At 38.7% G+C, this 16,219-nt stretch overlaps 1 protein-coding gene across 1 annotated transcript in view; it reads left to right on the forward strand.

Annotated features, from left to right (window-relative positions):
• LOC148189231 (uncharacterized) overlaps nucleotides 1–16,219 on the forward strand; it is a 31,890-nt gene that overhangs the window by 5,415 nt on the left and 10,256 nt on the right. The window contains 22 exon segments of the mRNA XM_088080507.1: nucleotides 296–421; nucleotides 520–634; nucleotides 726–876; nucleotides 983–1,096; nucleotides 1,189–1,258; nucleotides 1,385–1,522; nucleotides 5,838–6,002; nucleotides 6,101–6,195; nucleotides 6,280–6,406; nucleotides 6,530–6,785; nucleotides 7,282–7,334; nucleotides 7,440–7,543; nucleotides 7,686–7,837; nucleotides 7,954–8,092; nucleotides 9,321–9,431; nucleotides 9,552–9,731; nucleotides 11,418–11,657; nucleotides 11,758–11,914; nucleotides 12,458–12,586; nucleotides 14,080–14,287; nucleotides 14,585–15,300; nucleotides 15,598–16,140. Of these exon segments, the coding sequence (XP_087936633.1) occupies nucleotides 296–421; nucleotides 520–634; nucleotides 726–876; nucleotides 983–1,096; nucleotides 1,189–1,258; nucleotides 1,385–1,522; nucleotides 5,838–6,002; nucleotides 6,101–6,195; nucleotides 6,280–6,406; nucleotides 6,530–6,785; nucleotides 7,282–7,334; nucleotides 7,440–7,543; nucleotides 7,686–7,837; nucleotides 7,954–8,092; nucleotides 9,321–9,431; nucleotides 9,552–9,731; nucleotides 11,418–11,657; nucleotides 11,758–11,914; nucleotides 12,458–12,586; nucleotides 14,080–14,287; nucleotides 14,585–15,300; nucleotides 15,598–16,140 (4,089 nt within the window).

Below are 16,219 nucleotides of genomic sequence, written 5' to 3' on the forward strand. Positions count from 1 at the left end.
TATTATTATTATTTATTTGTTGTTTATTAGTTATTCTTTCTTTCTTTTCATTGTTGTTGTTTTTATTTTAGCTTTTTTTCTCTCATTTTTCCCCTTTTTTGTCTGGTTGTAAAGTCATTAATGATCCATTTGGTGGGACGTGGGAGGTTGGGTAGGAACTTGTTTCAGATATATAATGTTCAAGCTGTATTTCCTTTCTTTTTTTCATATATATATTTGGAAAATAAAAAAGACCTTGATCAAAAAAATCCTCACACCTACCTCCATTTATTTAAATCATACCTTATCTTTACAGCTAAGCAGTGCCCTTTCAACATGGTTTATGAGGAGAGCGGCTCGCCTTGCATGGATACGTGCTCACTTCTGGACACAAGTTCACTTTGTGAGGACCACAAAATGGACGGCTGCTTCTGTCCTCATGGTTAGTGCTGTCCACATGTTTCACTCTCTCTTTATTAAAGACTCTTTAATGCTTCAGCTTCTTAGTCTGTGAATGTTCATGTCACATGTCTTTTTCAGGAACTGTGTTTGATGATATTTCCATGAGAGGATGTATTGCTCAATCTGAATGTCAGTGCAAACACAACAAAATCTACAACTCTGGTGAGGTTTACAGAAAGAACGAAGAGGAATGGTATGTCTCATATTTCATCAACATATTATTGAATGTGATTTTCTGAATTGTGTTTTTCTGTTGTTAAGTGAAATTATTTGGGTTGTTTCAGTACATGCCGTATGGGTCGATGGGCTTGTAAGAACCTTGAAGCACCTGCTACATGTGCAGTTGAAGAGGGCTCACATGTAACTACCTTTGATGGGAAAACGTACACCTTCCATGGAGACTGTTACTACACGCTCGCCAAAGTGGAAAGCAAGGTGAATTAGCTCAAGTCTTGTACAACTAATGACTGAAAAAATCATCAGCTGATGTAAAACCAGACAGGATTTATTAATTTCATTGCTCTCACTCTGTTTATTTCAGGATGGTTCAAGTCCGAAGTTTACCATCCTGGCTCAGATGGTACCATGTGCAAGCCAAGAGTTTGACACTTGTCTTAAGAGCCTTAAAATTCTGCTGAACAACGACAGAAACAATGTGAGTCAGTGTCTGTCAGTAAAGAAGCCCATAGTCAATAATAAATTCTCACCAACATTGACGCTCAAATGATTGATTCTTTTTTTATTCAGGTATTAATGTTCACTTTCGACGGCACAGTAAAGCAGAACATGCAGACCATCAGTTTGCCATACCACTCAGGTGGGTCAGACACTAAAAATACTATCAATGAAACATGTTATTGTCATCATTCATTCATGCAATGACACCAGCAAATGATCTGACTGTTTTGTTTTGTTTTGTTTTTTTGTATTTGTCTTTATCAAGGTGACATCAACATTTTCCATGCTTCATCTTTTCACATCATGCTCCAGACCAGTTTCGGACTTCAGATTCAAATCCAGCATGTTCCTGTCATGCAAGTCTACGTCAGCCTGGATAAAAGCTACAAAGCAAAGACACGTGGTGAGCTTTTTGTCTTAACATAAAGATTTTCCAAATGTAGTATTTCAGAATACAGTACAGTTATCTGGCAACTTCATCGCCATATCATAATAATAATAATTGCAATATTGATATAGCAGTCTAGATCAAAAAGATAGATTGACCGACGAACATCTCTGGAGCCTAACAAAAAACCCAAATCATGTTGAAACTTAAACAAAATTCAATAATTATGTTACATGTCATCCAACTGTATTGATATCCGTACCAAAGTGGTAGGTTTGGGTTTTTTAAACTACTGTCTTGGTTTTAAAATTTAAGTTATTTTGGCGTTCGGTGTTGGTACGTGATGACGTCCCCAGCACAACTTTTGATACATTTTATTATTATCATCGGACTCCTCTCGCCATGCCAAACATTTCCCACACGCGGGGGAAATAATGTGGCACTCAAGTATAGCAGAGGCACTGCTGGCTCTCCAAACAGCAGGTGTCTCGCCGTCCCCTGACCTGCCCGAGGACATTACTCCACCAGTGCCGAGGACACGGCTTCGGAGGAGATGAAGAAGAGGAGGAATCCGACAGCGTCTGCGACAGAGAGGCAGAAGGCCCTCCTTGCCCTCCATGATCCTCAGCAATGTGAGGTCGCTACAGCGGAAAATGGACGAGCTGCGCATCAATGCCAGAGTGTGCCATGAGTACCGTGAGTCATCCATGTTGGTTTTTCAGACCTGGCTTCACCAGAATATTCCTGAAGTCTGTGAACTGGAGGGCTTTTCTCTCATTCGCGCCGATAGAAGTGAAACTTCGGGGAAAGGCAGAGGTGGGGGAGTCTGTGTTTTTATTAATGACAACTGGTGCAGACGGTACACACTCCGTAAGACTGTATGTAACCCTGATGTCAAACCATTGTGTTTGAGCTTGAAGCCGCGGTTTTTCCCCCGCGAGTTTGGGAGTATCGTTCTCTGCACTGTGTACGTTCCACCCAGCGGTAACGCTGCAAGTGCAACAGCCCAGATTACTGACTGTGTTCAAGAACAACCACTACACACCCCAGAGGCCCCAACTTTTATTTTAGGAGATTTGAACCTTTGCAAACTTGAGCTGTCACATACGGGCTTTCAACAATACGTTAAATTTGGTACACGAGAAGACAGAATATTGGACAAATGTTATGTGAACAACGCTTGTATGAGCAGAGCCAAACCCCCATTGGCAAAATCAGACCACAACACAGTGTACCTCATTCCCACGTACAGATCTGCACTCAAAAGCAGCAAACCACTAACCAAGACTCTAAAGATCTGGACTCATGACAGTACTGAGGCTCTGACAGGATGTTTCCGCTCTACTGATTGAAGCCTCTTTCATGAGATGGATGTGAATGATGCTGCTGAGACTGTTACTGATTACATCAAGTTCTGTGTGGATAGTGTTATTCCCCAAAAGGAAAATAAAGTAAAATAACTGTGTATCCTAATAACAAACCATACATAACTAAAGAGGTGAAAGAGTGCATTAATCATTAAAAAAAAATAAATCTTTTAAGAATCAGGACAGACTGCAACTGAAAAAAGTGCAAAAGGAACTTAACTTTATGCTTAGAGATGCTGGGAATAGGCATAAGGAAATTATGGAACAGGACTGCAATGCGATGAACTCTAAAAAGCTGCGGGACACTATGAAAGCCATCACTAATTTGACCCCAGCCAGGAAAGGTCTTTGTACACCTGATGATCTGCAAAAAGCAAATGAACTAAATGAATTCTTTCTGAGATTTGAAACCCATGATTTCTCCTCTGAATGTAATGATGTTTCACAGTCAATATGTGTCACTGACCAGGATCCCAGAGTGCTGGTTGATCCCTTTCAAGTCCAATCACTCTTTAAACACAGTTGTGCTAAGAAAGCCACAGGGCCAGATGGCATCTCAGCATTCCTCCTTAAAACCTGTGCAGAGGAGCTGACACCAGCATTGTGCCCTATTTTTCAAAAATCAGTGGACCTGCACACCGCCCCACCCTCCGGAAGAACTCAGTTATAATACCTGTTCCTAAAAAATCCTGTCCAAAGGAAAGTAATGATTTTCGTCTTGTTGCATTAATGTCTAACATAATGAAATTCTTTGAGAGAATCATGGTGTCATCACTCAGGAAGGACGTTGATTCATTGCTAGATCCATTTCAGTTTGCATATAAGCAGTAGCGTGGCACAGATGATGCTATGAACAGCATCACTCACTTGGGCACTAAACACCAAGAAGACCCCAAAGCTTATGCTCGGTTACTGTTTGTAGATTTTAGCTCTGTCTTTAACACGCTGCAGCCACATTTGTTGATTAAGAAACTGGAAGACATGAATGTTAATCCTTTTATTCTGAACTGGTTTTTATCTTTTCTAACAAACCGTACACAGCATGTCAGAGTTAATAATGCCCTCTAAACGTCTAGGTCAATTAGCACAGGTGCCCCCCAGGGCTGTGTCAGCTTCCCTGTGCTCTTCACATTGTAAACAAACAACTGTATAAGAGTCCACCCTGATAATTACATCATCAAATTCTCAGACGACACTGCTATTCTTGGCTTACTGCATAGAGACAGTAGCCCAGTGGCATATCACTCTGAAATAGAGGAATTTGTTCAGCGGTGTGACTCAAACTACCTTGTGTTAAAAGTGAAGAAAACAGAGGAGATGGTGTTCCACCTCAAAGCAGGAGATGATGTGAGGCCAGTGATTATTCACAATATTATTCACAACGATACTTTTTTCATAGACTGAGGGTCTTTGGTGTTGAGCAGAAGTTCATGCTGTTGTTTTATCATGCCGTGTTTGAGAGTATAATTACATATGGAATTTCAGCCTGGTATGGTAATCTATCTGTACAGCTGGAGGCACAGATTGGCCGTATGGTATTACATGCAATGAAAATCATAGGTGTTAAAGATAACCCACCCCTCCAACTCATTTATGAGCAGTCTATTATCACACAGGCGAAGAAAATAGTGTCTGATCCAACACACTTTCTCCATTCTGAGTTCCAGCTGCTACCCTCTGGTAGGAGATTTAGAGTTCCCCGGAGCAGGCTGAACCGCTACAAACACTCTTTATCCCTATGTCTATCAAGACTCTCAACACAGTGATGTTATGTAATGTAATGTAATGTGTATTGGATGCAACAGGTATTGCAGGTTAATAGCTCTTAAGATGATATTATTAATTATTATTGAGCATTTTATTATTGAAGGTTGTGCAATGCGTCGCCTCAGCCAGAAGTGCAAATTGGTTGCTGGTGCAACTGTCTTTATGGTGTTGTGGGATGATTTTTAAATGGGCATATTTTGCTGTGTACTGTCAATTGCTGGTGTGGACTGCAGGACTAGCAGAGTCCACAACAAATTTCCCAACGGGGACATTAAAGTATATGAAATGAAATTAAATACCACAATTTTTCATATAATGTTTCTTAAATTTCACATCAGGCAGTAAAGTCATGACAAGTTATTCACATTGTCAATGTTGTCATAACTACCAAATAGCATTGTGGGATATTTATGCTGCCATAGTGACAGGCTATTTTTCACTGAAATAGCATACAATTCACATACTTTTAGTTTCATACTATACTATACTATACTATACTATACTATACTATACTATACTATACTATACTATACTATACTATACTATACTATACTATACTATACTATAAGGTTTTGGACATACTAAGATATCTCACATATTGTTTTAGCCTAGTAAATATCATATTAGTGAGAAATTTTGGATGCAATCACAAATAAATGAACCACCCACAATAGTTGTTGGCCAAATACTGCTTAACAGAGAGACACATATGTGCATGATGATATTTGGTAATCATTTATTGGTTATTATCCATTACAGTATTCGCAATAAAGAAACATACTATATCTATAGCTGTGACCCCCATCGACTTCCCCTCCATTCCTGAATTCCTCCAATTAAAAATAAATAAATAAATAGAAAGGTACATGAGTAAATGGATATTGTAATAGGAGGTGGGGTGGATTTTGCTTTAATACTGTATCTTCCCTCTTCTTCTCTCTCTCCATGAATAAAACTGGAATCTCATTTATAACTTCACATTGCATATCCTCTATTGTCAGTGTGTAATATCTGTTGGGTTTTTTTTCATTATCTGATTTTATCTCAGTTCAAACTAAATTCTGATCCACTGAGTTATCATCTCATCACAGTAATTAACACCTTTCATATTCATATTTGTGATTTCAGTTGCTTGTTATCTGTGTGGAAGTGCTGATAAAATCCAAATGTAATTCTAAAATATTTTGTTTCTTCAGGTTTATGTGGTAACTACAATATGGTCTTGTCTGATGACATGAAGACTCCTCAGGGGATCGTCGAGGGAACAGCATCAAGTTTTATTAACTCCTGGAAGGCTAACCTCATGTGTCAAGACAGACAGGGAAGACTTGAGGACCCCTGTTCTCTCAGTGTGGAAAACGGTAAAAAGCACTGATGATTAGTTTTCTATATATCTCTGTTAGTATGTTATGTTTTACTCAGTTAGATAGCTAAAAATAAAAGGTAATTGTTTCTTCAGAGTGGTACGCTAAGCACTGGTGCGCCTTGCTGCTGAGTCCTGACAGCAACTTTGCACAGTGCCGTTCAGTGGTGGATCCTCTGAAGTACTACAAGGTACGACCAAACTTTTCTGTTTGTTTGTCATTGAATTTGATTGCACTGTAATTCACTGTAATATGTGTTTGCTGGCTCCTGCAGCGATGCACGTATGCCAGCTGTAACTGTGAGAAGAGTGAGGACTGCCTGTGTGCCGTCTTCTCCTCTTACGCTCGGGCTTGTGCATCAAAGGGAGTGTTCCTGACAGACTGGAGAGCGAACGTGTGCGGTAGGGATTTCTCTCATTACGTTGTGGTCAGGTTGAATGATGATTTCAAGAGTTTGAGCTTCTGTTTGATGAGTCATAACTCTGTTAAGTAACCGTCCTCGCACCGTCCTGTGCACAAAACAGATAAATACACAAAGAGCTGCCCAGCATCTCAGATCTTCTCCTACCAGCATCAGAGATGCCAGCTGACCTGCAGATCACTGGGCACAATGCAGTCAAGTTGCACTTCTGACTTCTTGCCTGTGGATGGCTGCTCCTGCACTGAGGGTCTCTATCTAAATGAAAACGGCGTCTGTGTCCCCATGGCAAAATGTCCCTGCTACCATAACGAAGTCTACATCAAGTCAGGAAAGTCCATCAGCATCAAAGATGAGCACTGGTGAGTCAACTGCAGTTTAAACCAAAGATTTAACATGATTGTGATGGCTGCAGTATTAAAGGGCCAGTGTGTTAGATTCAGGAAAATATACTGGCAGAAATCGAATTTAATATAATGAGTATGTGCCCTGTAGTGCATAATCAAGTGAAAAGAAGAATCATTGTGGGTTTTTTTTTTATTACCTGAGCTGTTTATTAAACTGCTTAATTCAGTGTTTTTACCTTTCTTTTAAAGAGAATGAGACCTCTGCAGGTAATCCAGCTCCGAGTGAAAAGCTCCTGAAAGTCTTAATCTTTAATCTGTATTAACTGGGGAAAAAAGTGAGCGCACATTAGCAAGTGCCAGGAGAAGTTTCAGCTGGTTGCAATGTGCAGTCCTCACTGCTAGGTGCAACCAAATTCCCCTAAATCTTACACACTGGATCTTAAAAATGCCATTAAATTAAATTGTTAGTGTTCTCTTTGTTTTGCATCTGATATTTTTGATGTACTTTTAGTGTGTGCACTAATGGAGCACTTCACTGCCATTCTTGGAGAACGCGTTCATCAGGTACATTTTTGTTTGTTTGTTTTTACCACAACACAAGTATTTGGCTGATATTTGTCTCGTTAATATTTAATATCTATATTGAATCAGTTTTTACTTGTGTTTCAGCATGCCCTTCTCCAAAAGTGTTCTTCAACTGCTCCGCTGTGACCACAGGAGAGCTTGGACTGCAGTGTGCTCGAACTTGCTTAAATCTTCACAGTGATGATTGTGTGAGTACTCCATCCCAAATAACTGGATCTAATATCTGTTTTGTGAATTTAAAGTTAAACAGTGGTTTGTGGAGAGTTTGGAGCAGTAACTTTAACTGTATCAGTAATGTTTTCCTGTTTTCGGTCACTGTGATCTTCCCAGGTCTCCACAGAGTGTGAGTCTGGCTGTCGGTGTCCAAATGGCCTCCTTGATGATGGCAAAGGTTCCTGTGTGCAAGAAAATCAGTGTCCATGTCAGCACAATGGGCATATTTATGCCCATGGAGCACAAATCCCTGACCAGTGCAACACCTGGTATGTCCTTGTTTTCAACCAGCCATATTATGTAGTGTAAATCTTATCCTCTTTGCCTGGATAATGTACTTGTTTGCAATATTCAAAACACTTATATTTAACCATTTCTCATCCAGTACCTGCAAAAGTGGAAGCTGGGATTGCACCACCAAAAAATGTGCGGGAACCTGCACTATATATGGGAGTGGTCACTACAGCACATTTGATCAGCAGACATATGGGTTTCATGGAGATTGTGCCTATGTTGCTGTTAAGGTAACCAAGCATGTTAAAATCATTGGAATGACAGGCTGTGTCCAAAATCACTCCATGCTTCACTCACTCACTAATACCTGCCTACACTACTCAGTAGTGAGCAGTAAATGGAGATTTAAGATTTTGAGATTTTAGATTTATTAATTTTTTTTAGATTAAATTTCATATGTCTACTTACCAGCATTTTGCATCATCACTGACAGCTGTCAAGGTGGTCAACTCTAACTTTTGCATACAGTTTTCGGACACTTAAAAAATTTGCAGACACTAAATTTACATCAGTGCACTATGTAGCAGAAGTGGGAACAAGTCATTTTTTTTTGCAAGTACCAAGTGTTTGCACTGAAGTCCCTAATTAAGTTCCAAGCACTCTTCACAAAGTGTAATGCCAATATCAAATTTACACAAACCATGAATGCTTTTTTAAAAAATTGCATTTATTTGTTAAAACAAGTTTGCTAGAAATACTCAGATGTTAAGCCAATGTTAGCTAAGCATTAGCTCGCTAACTGTGTTAACTATGTTAATATTAATCTTAACTTACTGCTGTTTGTGCAACTTCAAATGGAAAACAAAGTTTGAAGTTCTTGCAAATTTGTTTGGAAATTTTAAGATAAGATGTTAATTTTCAATGTATGAAACAACAAATGTCAGTCTGGTGATTCTCCAGCAGCAACTTAAACAAAACATAAAATAAATAAGTTAAGACTAAAAAACACTAAAACCAATTCAAAGTGGCCAGTCCATGTATGTGTGCATGTTACTGCTCTCTGCGGTCAGTCTTTTTCCAACTAGTGCTTAGTAATACAAGTTTAGTTCTTCATGGTTCTTTCCTGGACCTTCATTGGGTGCAGTCATATTGGTTCAAATTAAGTGAATTTGTGACTTGAGTCTCAAATTCATCTCTGAAAGTCACAGATTTGACTAAACAAAATTCTAATTTTAAAAATCAGAAGTTGAAAGTCAATGTTCAGTATTTTTATGTACATCCACTTAAAGATGATCACTAGTCTTAATAAGAAATCTGAATGCAAAATGCAGCTAACTTTATGCTCTGGATCTCCTGGTCATCAGTAACACTTTTATTTCATGGTCTAGCTTTTTTTTGTTTTTTTTTCTTTAAATATTGTGGATTAGTAAAGGCCAAGCTGAAGTTTGATTTAATCACTGGTCTCTGACCACAATAACAGAGGCATGCAAAATGTTTAATGAATCCCTCTCTTCACAGAACAATTGTGGCAGTAAAACTGCACAGAAATACTTTGGAGTCATCACAGAAAATGTACCATGTGGATCTACAGGCACCACATGCTCCAAAACTGTCCGAATCCAACTGGGGGTAAGACCTTATACCGACATCCATTATGCGTTTTAACCTGAAATATTGAACAAACTCAAATAAATTAGCTGCAGTTTTTACATTACAATGAAAGCATAAAAAATCTCTCCATCATTACAGCGGATGGAAGTCAAACTATCAAAGGGTAAATATGAAGAGGTGGAGCTGGGAGGTGGTGCTGAGATTCAGTACACAATAAGGAAGGTTGGCTTGTATTGGGTGATAGAATCTGCCGTTGGTCTGGATGTGATGTGGGATGGCAAAACAACTGTTCGCATCCTCCTGAAACCAGAACACAACGTGAGTGACAGTAATTGTTCAAATGAAGATGACTGAAATCTGTTCCATCAAGAGTTTAATACAATGTACCATTATTTTTATCTGTAGTCAAGCTGTCTTAGTCACAAATATAAGACTCTGAGACAACAAAATTATATATGTACAGTGTCTTAAAGGTTCCATTTTGTAAAAAGTCAGATTTCCATGTCTTTTTTAATATAAGCAGGTGTAGGTGATTTATAAATACTGCAAAAGTATCAAAACCACAAGAGAAAAACAATCAGGTCTTCCATGGAGATGTGATCCCACAACTATGCTATATAGACTGAATCACAATGTTTATTTACAATAACTTTAATGCAGAAAACCCTTGTGTTACATACATGATATCTTAGGGCACGAAGCAAACACTGCAATAATTGATTTGTTTTTAGGAATCCAAAAAAGGGCCAACAAAATAATCAGTCTCAGTTTAAGTGTAAACTATGTATAGAATATTTCGTCCACTTTACCTTGCCGTCAGATAGCCTTTTCCTAAAAGCAACTGAAGTTGCTCTATCAAAGGAACCTGACTCTGTTGACAAAAACAGTAATTTTACTAAGCAGAACACTGAGGCTGCTGGGCTACTGCAGTCTCATTTGGTTAGTGCTGATGGAGCAATTATATTAAATATAACTAACATTTACACTGATATTGATTTTTCTATATGGCTAAAATATGTCTTGCAGCAGCTTCAGCACAGCACTCCTTAGCTTCTGTGCCTTAAGATTTAGTTTTTCAAAGATGATATCAAAGCATCAAATTACATAAAATAAGCACAGGAGAAAAGTCAGATATGTTGGACCAAGATATGAAACAGTTAACTTTAAATGGTACAGTTATGACTTAAAATGACAACAGAAATAAACAAATCTCTGATTTTACATATCTCTGCCATTTAAATTAGTTGTCAGTTGTCTACTGGGAAAGGATTATTCCTGTTAGTGCAACATCACTGTAATTAGTTCAATATTGATCATTTCAAACTTGAAACAAAAATTCTAAATGGGTTCATTTGTATTTCCTGTTGGCTTGTTTTGCAGTAAATGTGAAGGACATCAGCTGACAGGAAGTAAACATGGAGTCAGACTATTGCCTGGTAATACATTTCCAGTGAAACAGATAAAAGGATAGAGAGCGCTGCTAAAGGAAATACTGACCAGCCAGTGCAGACTAGGCTTGTTTTCGGCAGGAAGGCTAATAAAGAAAGGCTCTAAAATTGAGCATTTCAGACAGAGGGTGAATACAGGTATAATCAGGCAGACAGTGTGGGGAAGATAAAGTGTTGATTTAACATTTAAGCATGTTAACATGTTCTAGTAAAAACGCAAACAACATGTATAAACCAGAAAATTAGCATAATATGGGACCTTTAACGTCACTGAAAACATGTTTTTAATATTTATTACAATAGTCATTATATATGAAGTAAATTTTGTCTTTGTCAACATGAGACAACCATATTTATAACTGGGAAAAAACATGTTTCTTGTACTGCCAAAAAGTATTTATATGGAATTACCCTGACTGATTGTAATTTCATTTTTTAAACAAAGTTTAAAAAAAACAAAGTTTTTTTAAACAAAGTTTAAAAAATGACTTTTTAAACTTTGTTTAAAAAATGACCAACAAATCTACCTTCTACCTTCTCTCTTTTGGTCTTACAGGGAGAAGTTTGTGGCCTGTGTGGAAATTTCGATGGTGATGGAAAGAACGACTACACAACTCAGGGTCAGCTGGTGGTGAGCAATCCATTAGAATTTGCAAACAGCTGGAAAGTGTCGAAGGAGTGCCCAGATGTGGATAAAAATGCTGACCCTTGTGGAGCAAGACCCAATCGACATCACTGGGCAAAAGAGATATGCAACATTATATATGGAGATAAATTCGCTCGGTGCCGCCTTAATGTAATGACACATTTCAATTCATTATTATTTAAATATTGTTGGTTAAAAAACACATTTAACTTAAAAAAATAATGTGTAATATATTTTGATAACTGAACAGGTAGAACCTGATCTATTTTATGACAACTGTGTGAGAGACTCATGTGCCTGCGACTCTGGAGGAGACTGCGAGTGTTTCTGCTCTGCAGTCGCAGCTTACGCTCAGGCTTGTAATGAGGCTTCTGTCTGCGTTGAATGGAGGACTCCAGAAATCTGTCGTAAGTTAACACATTTACCTCCATATCACACTGAGTTTTTTTAGGCTTTTTGGCATTTAGCACCCAATGTTTCTTATGAGCCCAGCATTTAGACATTTAGAGATTTATCATGCTACGTATGTAAGTATGGTTTGCTATTCGTTTATTTATTTGCACGACATCTATTCCACCCTGTTTATTTTTTATAACGAGTTTAACTTTAAAACGGAACCAAATGCGATTGAAGTATATTATCTTATATTATATTATATTATTGTAATGTATATTATAGAGATTATATGGGCATCATTACATCTGTTGAAGTTGAAGTTTGAGGTCTCTTTCACTATATGACACATCTATTTTTTATTCGATTTGTATTTTTGTTCAGTATATTGATCTTTTATTTATTATATGTTATTCCATTTGATCTTTGATGCATTCAGCTTTTACCCTTGTACTGCTGCAACACTTGAAATTCCCCTCTGGGGATCAATAAAGGATGTCTTATCTTAACATTTCCTTGATTTAAAACATAACAAACCCTGTATCTTTCCTGCCTAGCTATCTTTTGTGATTACTACAACGGCCCAGATGAATGCACATGGCACTACAACCCTTGTCACAAACCTTGCTACAAGACTTGTTTGAATCCCAATGGAACTTGTAGCGAAACTTTACCCAACCTGGAAGGTAAGAGGTTAACTCACCCTCACTATGTTCACATGCATAAAAAAAAAAGTTTTGCATGTATTCCAGGAAAGATAATATTCCTACTGATCTGTTTACATAGCTAATGAGAATGAATGTTCCACCAACACTTACAGCAAATCTGCATGCTCTGATTAATTAAACAGTGGAACGACTGTAACAGGCTATCACTTTGCTTCTTTGCCTGAAAATATGATTTATTTCTGAGCTTTCTTACCGGTCTGAGACTAGTTGGGCTGTGTGAACACAGCTTCTCTGTCATTCCTTTGTTGACCTTCTTAAAAAGATAGATGATGAGATATAACGGCAAATTCAAAAGCTTGCTGATGTCCAAGTCTTTTATAATGTTTATATATCCTTTATTTAACCAGGTAAAAGACTCATTGAGATTTAAAATCTCTTTTTCAAGAGTGACCTGGCCCAGAGGGCAGCTTTAAACAAGGTGCCCTCTGGGCCAGGTCACTTTTTTAAGTAGTGTGTGTGTGTGTGTGTGTGTGTGTGTGTGTGTGTGTGTGTGTGTGTGTTTCATCCTCTTGTTACAAATGTTGCCTTTTTTTCATTTCTGGCATGCATCTCTACCCCTGCCTTGCAAATTGTTGAGAGTAGGTCTAGCTGCAGCTGGAGCAGCTATGTGACCCCCTGTACCTACACAGTAGTCCACAATCAACCCCCATCTCCCCTTGGTCCAGAAATAAAGCCCTGACAAAAATGCTAGTTAGCTAGCCACAAAGTGTTACATCAAAAACAACAACAATGGCACAACATGGTAATAACAATTTGGTGCTGTTGCTACCTCCCGTGGCAGATTAAAGGCGAGACAACTCTGCCCCCCTATTTCCGCGAACATACCTTACAAACGGAGCAGGGAGACAACATAACCACGCAGTATACCTGCATTGAACAAGTAGTGGAAAAAGGGCTATTGTCTCAAGTGTTGGTGAGTTGGTTTGTGTACAATGTCTCCATGACAACGCACAGAGCTGAGCAAAAACAGGCAAGAGGGTGTGTGTTGCAAACTGTCATAAAAACCCCAGCAGAGACAAATATTCTTAATGTGCTGTATAAATGCTTAAACAATGCTATTAAACCCCAAATGATAATGGTATATCCCACATGCCTTCATCAGGAAATGCTAAAATAGGTTAAAGGCAGAACTTGAAAATTCAAACAGGATATGTTGTTACATGACTTGCATCAAATGCAGACTACTGTCATATTTGGAACAAAAAGGGAATTTTAGTGTACATCTAAACATACCCAATGTTTCACCTTACTTCTTATTAATGTACTACTTAAAATCTTAAATGTTGCACTGATCCAATTTGTCATACTATACTGTACCTGGCAACACAACTGAAAGACCACTTGGCTAGCTTCAGTATCCAAGATTTAAAAACAAAAAAAAGACAAAAAGAAAATAAAAGCTTTTGCTGCCAAAAAGTAATGTATTGTATTTTATGCTTTGATTTGTACAGGCTGTTACCCTAAATGCCCTGAAGATAAACCCATATTTAATAATAAGACCGGGTTGTGTGTGGAGACGTGTGGCTGCCTTTACAACGGCACTCTGTACGATGAAAATGAAGTTATTTACAATGTGTCTGACAATATGGGAAAGTGCTACTATGCAATATGCAAGGAAAACTCAACAATAATATATGGAGATTACATTTGCTCCACAACATCAAAACCAACAACTACTCCAAAAACGACTACACCGGTAACCACAACAACTACACCCACGACTACAACTGAAACACCAACTACAACCACAACTACAACTGAAATACCAACTACAACCACAACTACAACTGAAATACCAACCACAACTACACCCACCACTACAACTGAAACATCAACTACACCCACCACTACAACTGAAACACCAACTACAACCACAACTACAACTGAAATACCAACCACAACTACACCCACCACTACAACTGAAACATCAACTACACCCATGACTACAACTGAAACTCCAACCACAACTACACCCACCACTACAACTGAAACACCAACCACAACTACACCCACCACTACAACTGAAACACCAACCACTACACCTACGACAACACCCACTACTACAACTAAAACACCAACCACAACTCCAACAGCTGGATCCACTACACCTTGTATTCGAAGGTGTGAGTGGACAGAGTGGTTTGATGTACATGACCCACGAGTGGACCAAAGTGACTGGGAAACATACGAAAACATAACGAAGCATAATAAAACAATATGTAAAGACCCCTGGTACCTTGAGTGTAGAGCAGCAGATTATCCTGACAAAGACTTCAATGACTTTGTGAGTCAAACTGGCCAAATTGTTGCTTGTGAACTGGAATTTGGTTTAATATGTAAAAAAGAAAACCAGTTAAGACCTCCACGAAAGTGCTTCAACTATGAGATCAGAGTATGTTGCGAGGAAGTGATATGTCAAACCACAACTACACCCACGATTACAACTGAAACATCAACCACAACAACTACACCCACTACAACTGAAACACCAACCACAACTACAACCACTGCCACAACTGAAACACCAACTACAACCACTACAACTGAAACACCAATCACAACCACGACCACTACAACAATTGAAACACCAACCACAACTACACCTAAGACGACAACCACTACTATAACTGAAACACCGACCACAACTACAACAGCTGGATCCACTACACCTTGTATTCGAAGGTGCGGGTGGACAGAGTGGTTTGATGTACATGACCCACGAGTGGACCAAAGTGACTGGGAAACATATGAGAACATAACAAAGCACAATAAAACAATATGTAAAGACCCCTGGTACCTTGAGTGTAGAGCAGCAGATTATCCTGACAAAGACTTCAATGACTTTGTGAGTCAAACTGGCCAAATTGTTGCTTGTGAACTGGAATTTGGTTTAATATGTAAAAAAGAAAACCAGTTAAGACCTCCACGAAAGTGCTTCAACTATGAGATCAGAGTATGTTGCGAAGAAGTGATATGTCAAACCACAACTACACCCACGATTACAACTGAAACACCAACCACAACAACTACACTCACAACTACAACTGAAACACCAACCACAACTACTCCCACAGCTACAACTGAAACACCAACTACAACCACAACTACAACTGAGACACCAACCACAACTACAACAGCAACTTCAACTGAAACACCAACAACTACACCCACAACTACAACTGAGACACCAACTACAACTGAAACACCAGTCACAACTACACCCACGACTACAACCAAAACACCAACTACAACTGAAACACCACCAACAACCACATCCACTACTATAACTGAAACACTAACTACAACTACACCCACGACTACAACTGAAACACCAACTACAACCACTACCAGAACTGAAACACCAACTACAACCACTACAACTGAAACACCAACCACAACCACGACACCCACTACTACAATTGAAACACCAACCACAACTACACCTAAGGCGACAACCACTACTATAACTGAAACACCGACCACAACTACAACAGCTGGATCCACTACACCTTGTATTCGAAGGTGCGGGTGGACAGAGTGGTTTGATGTACATGACCCACGAGTGGACCAAAGTGACTGGGAAACATATGA

Source organism: Plectropomus leopardus, chromosome 7, assembly GCF_026936395.1.
Source record: "Plectropomus leopardus strain MGB_pleo_1.0 chromosome 7, ASM2693639v1, whole genome shotgun sequence".
Lineage (NCBI taxonomy): Eukaryota > Metazoa > Chordata > Actinopteri > Perciformes > Serranidae > Plectropomus > Plectropomus leopardus.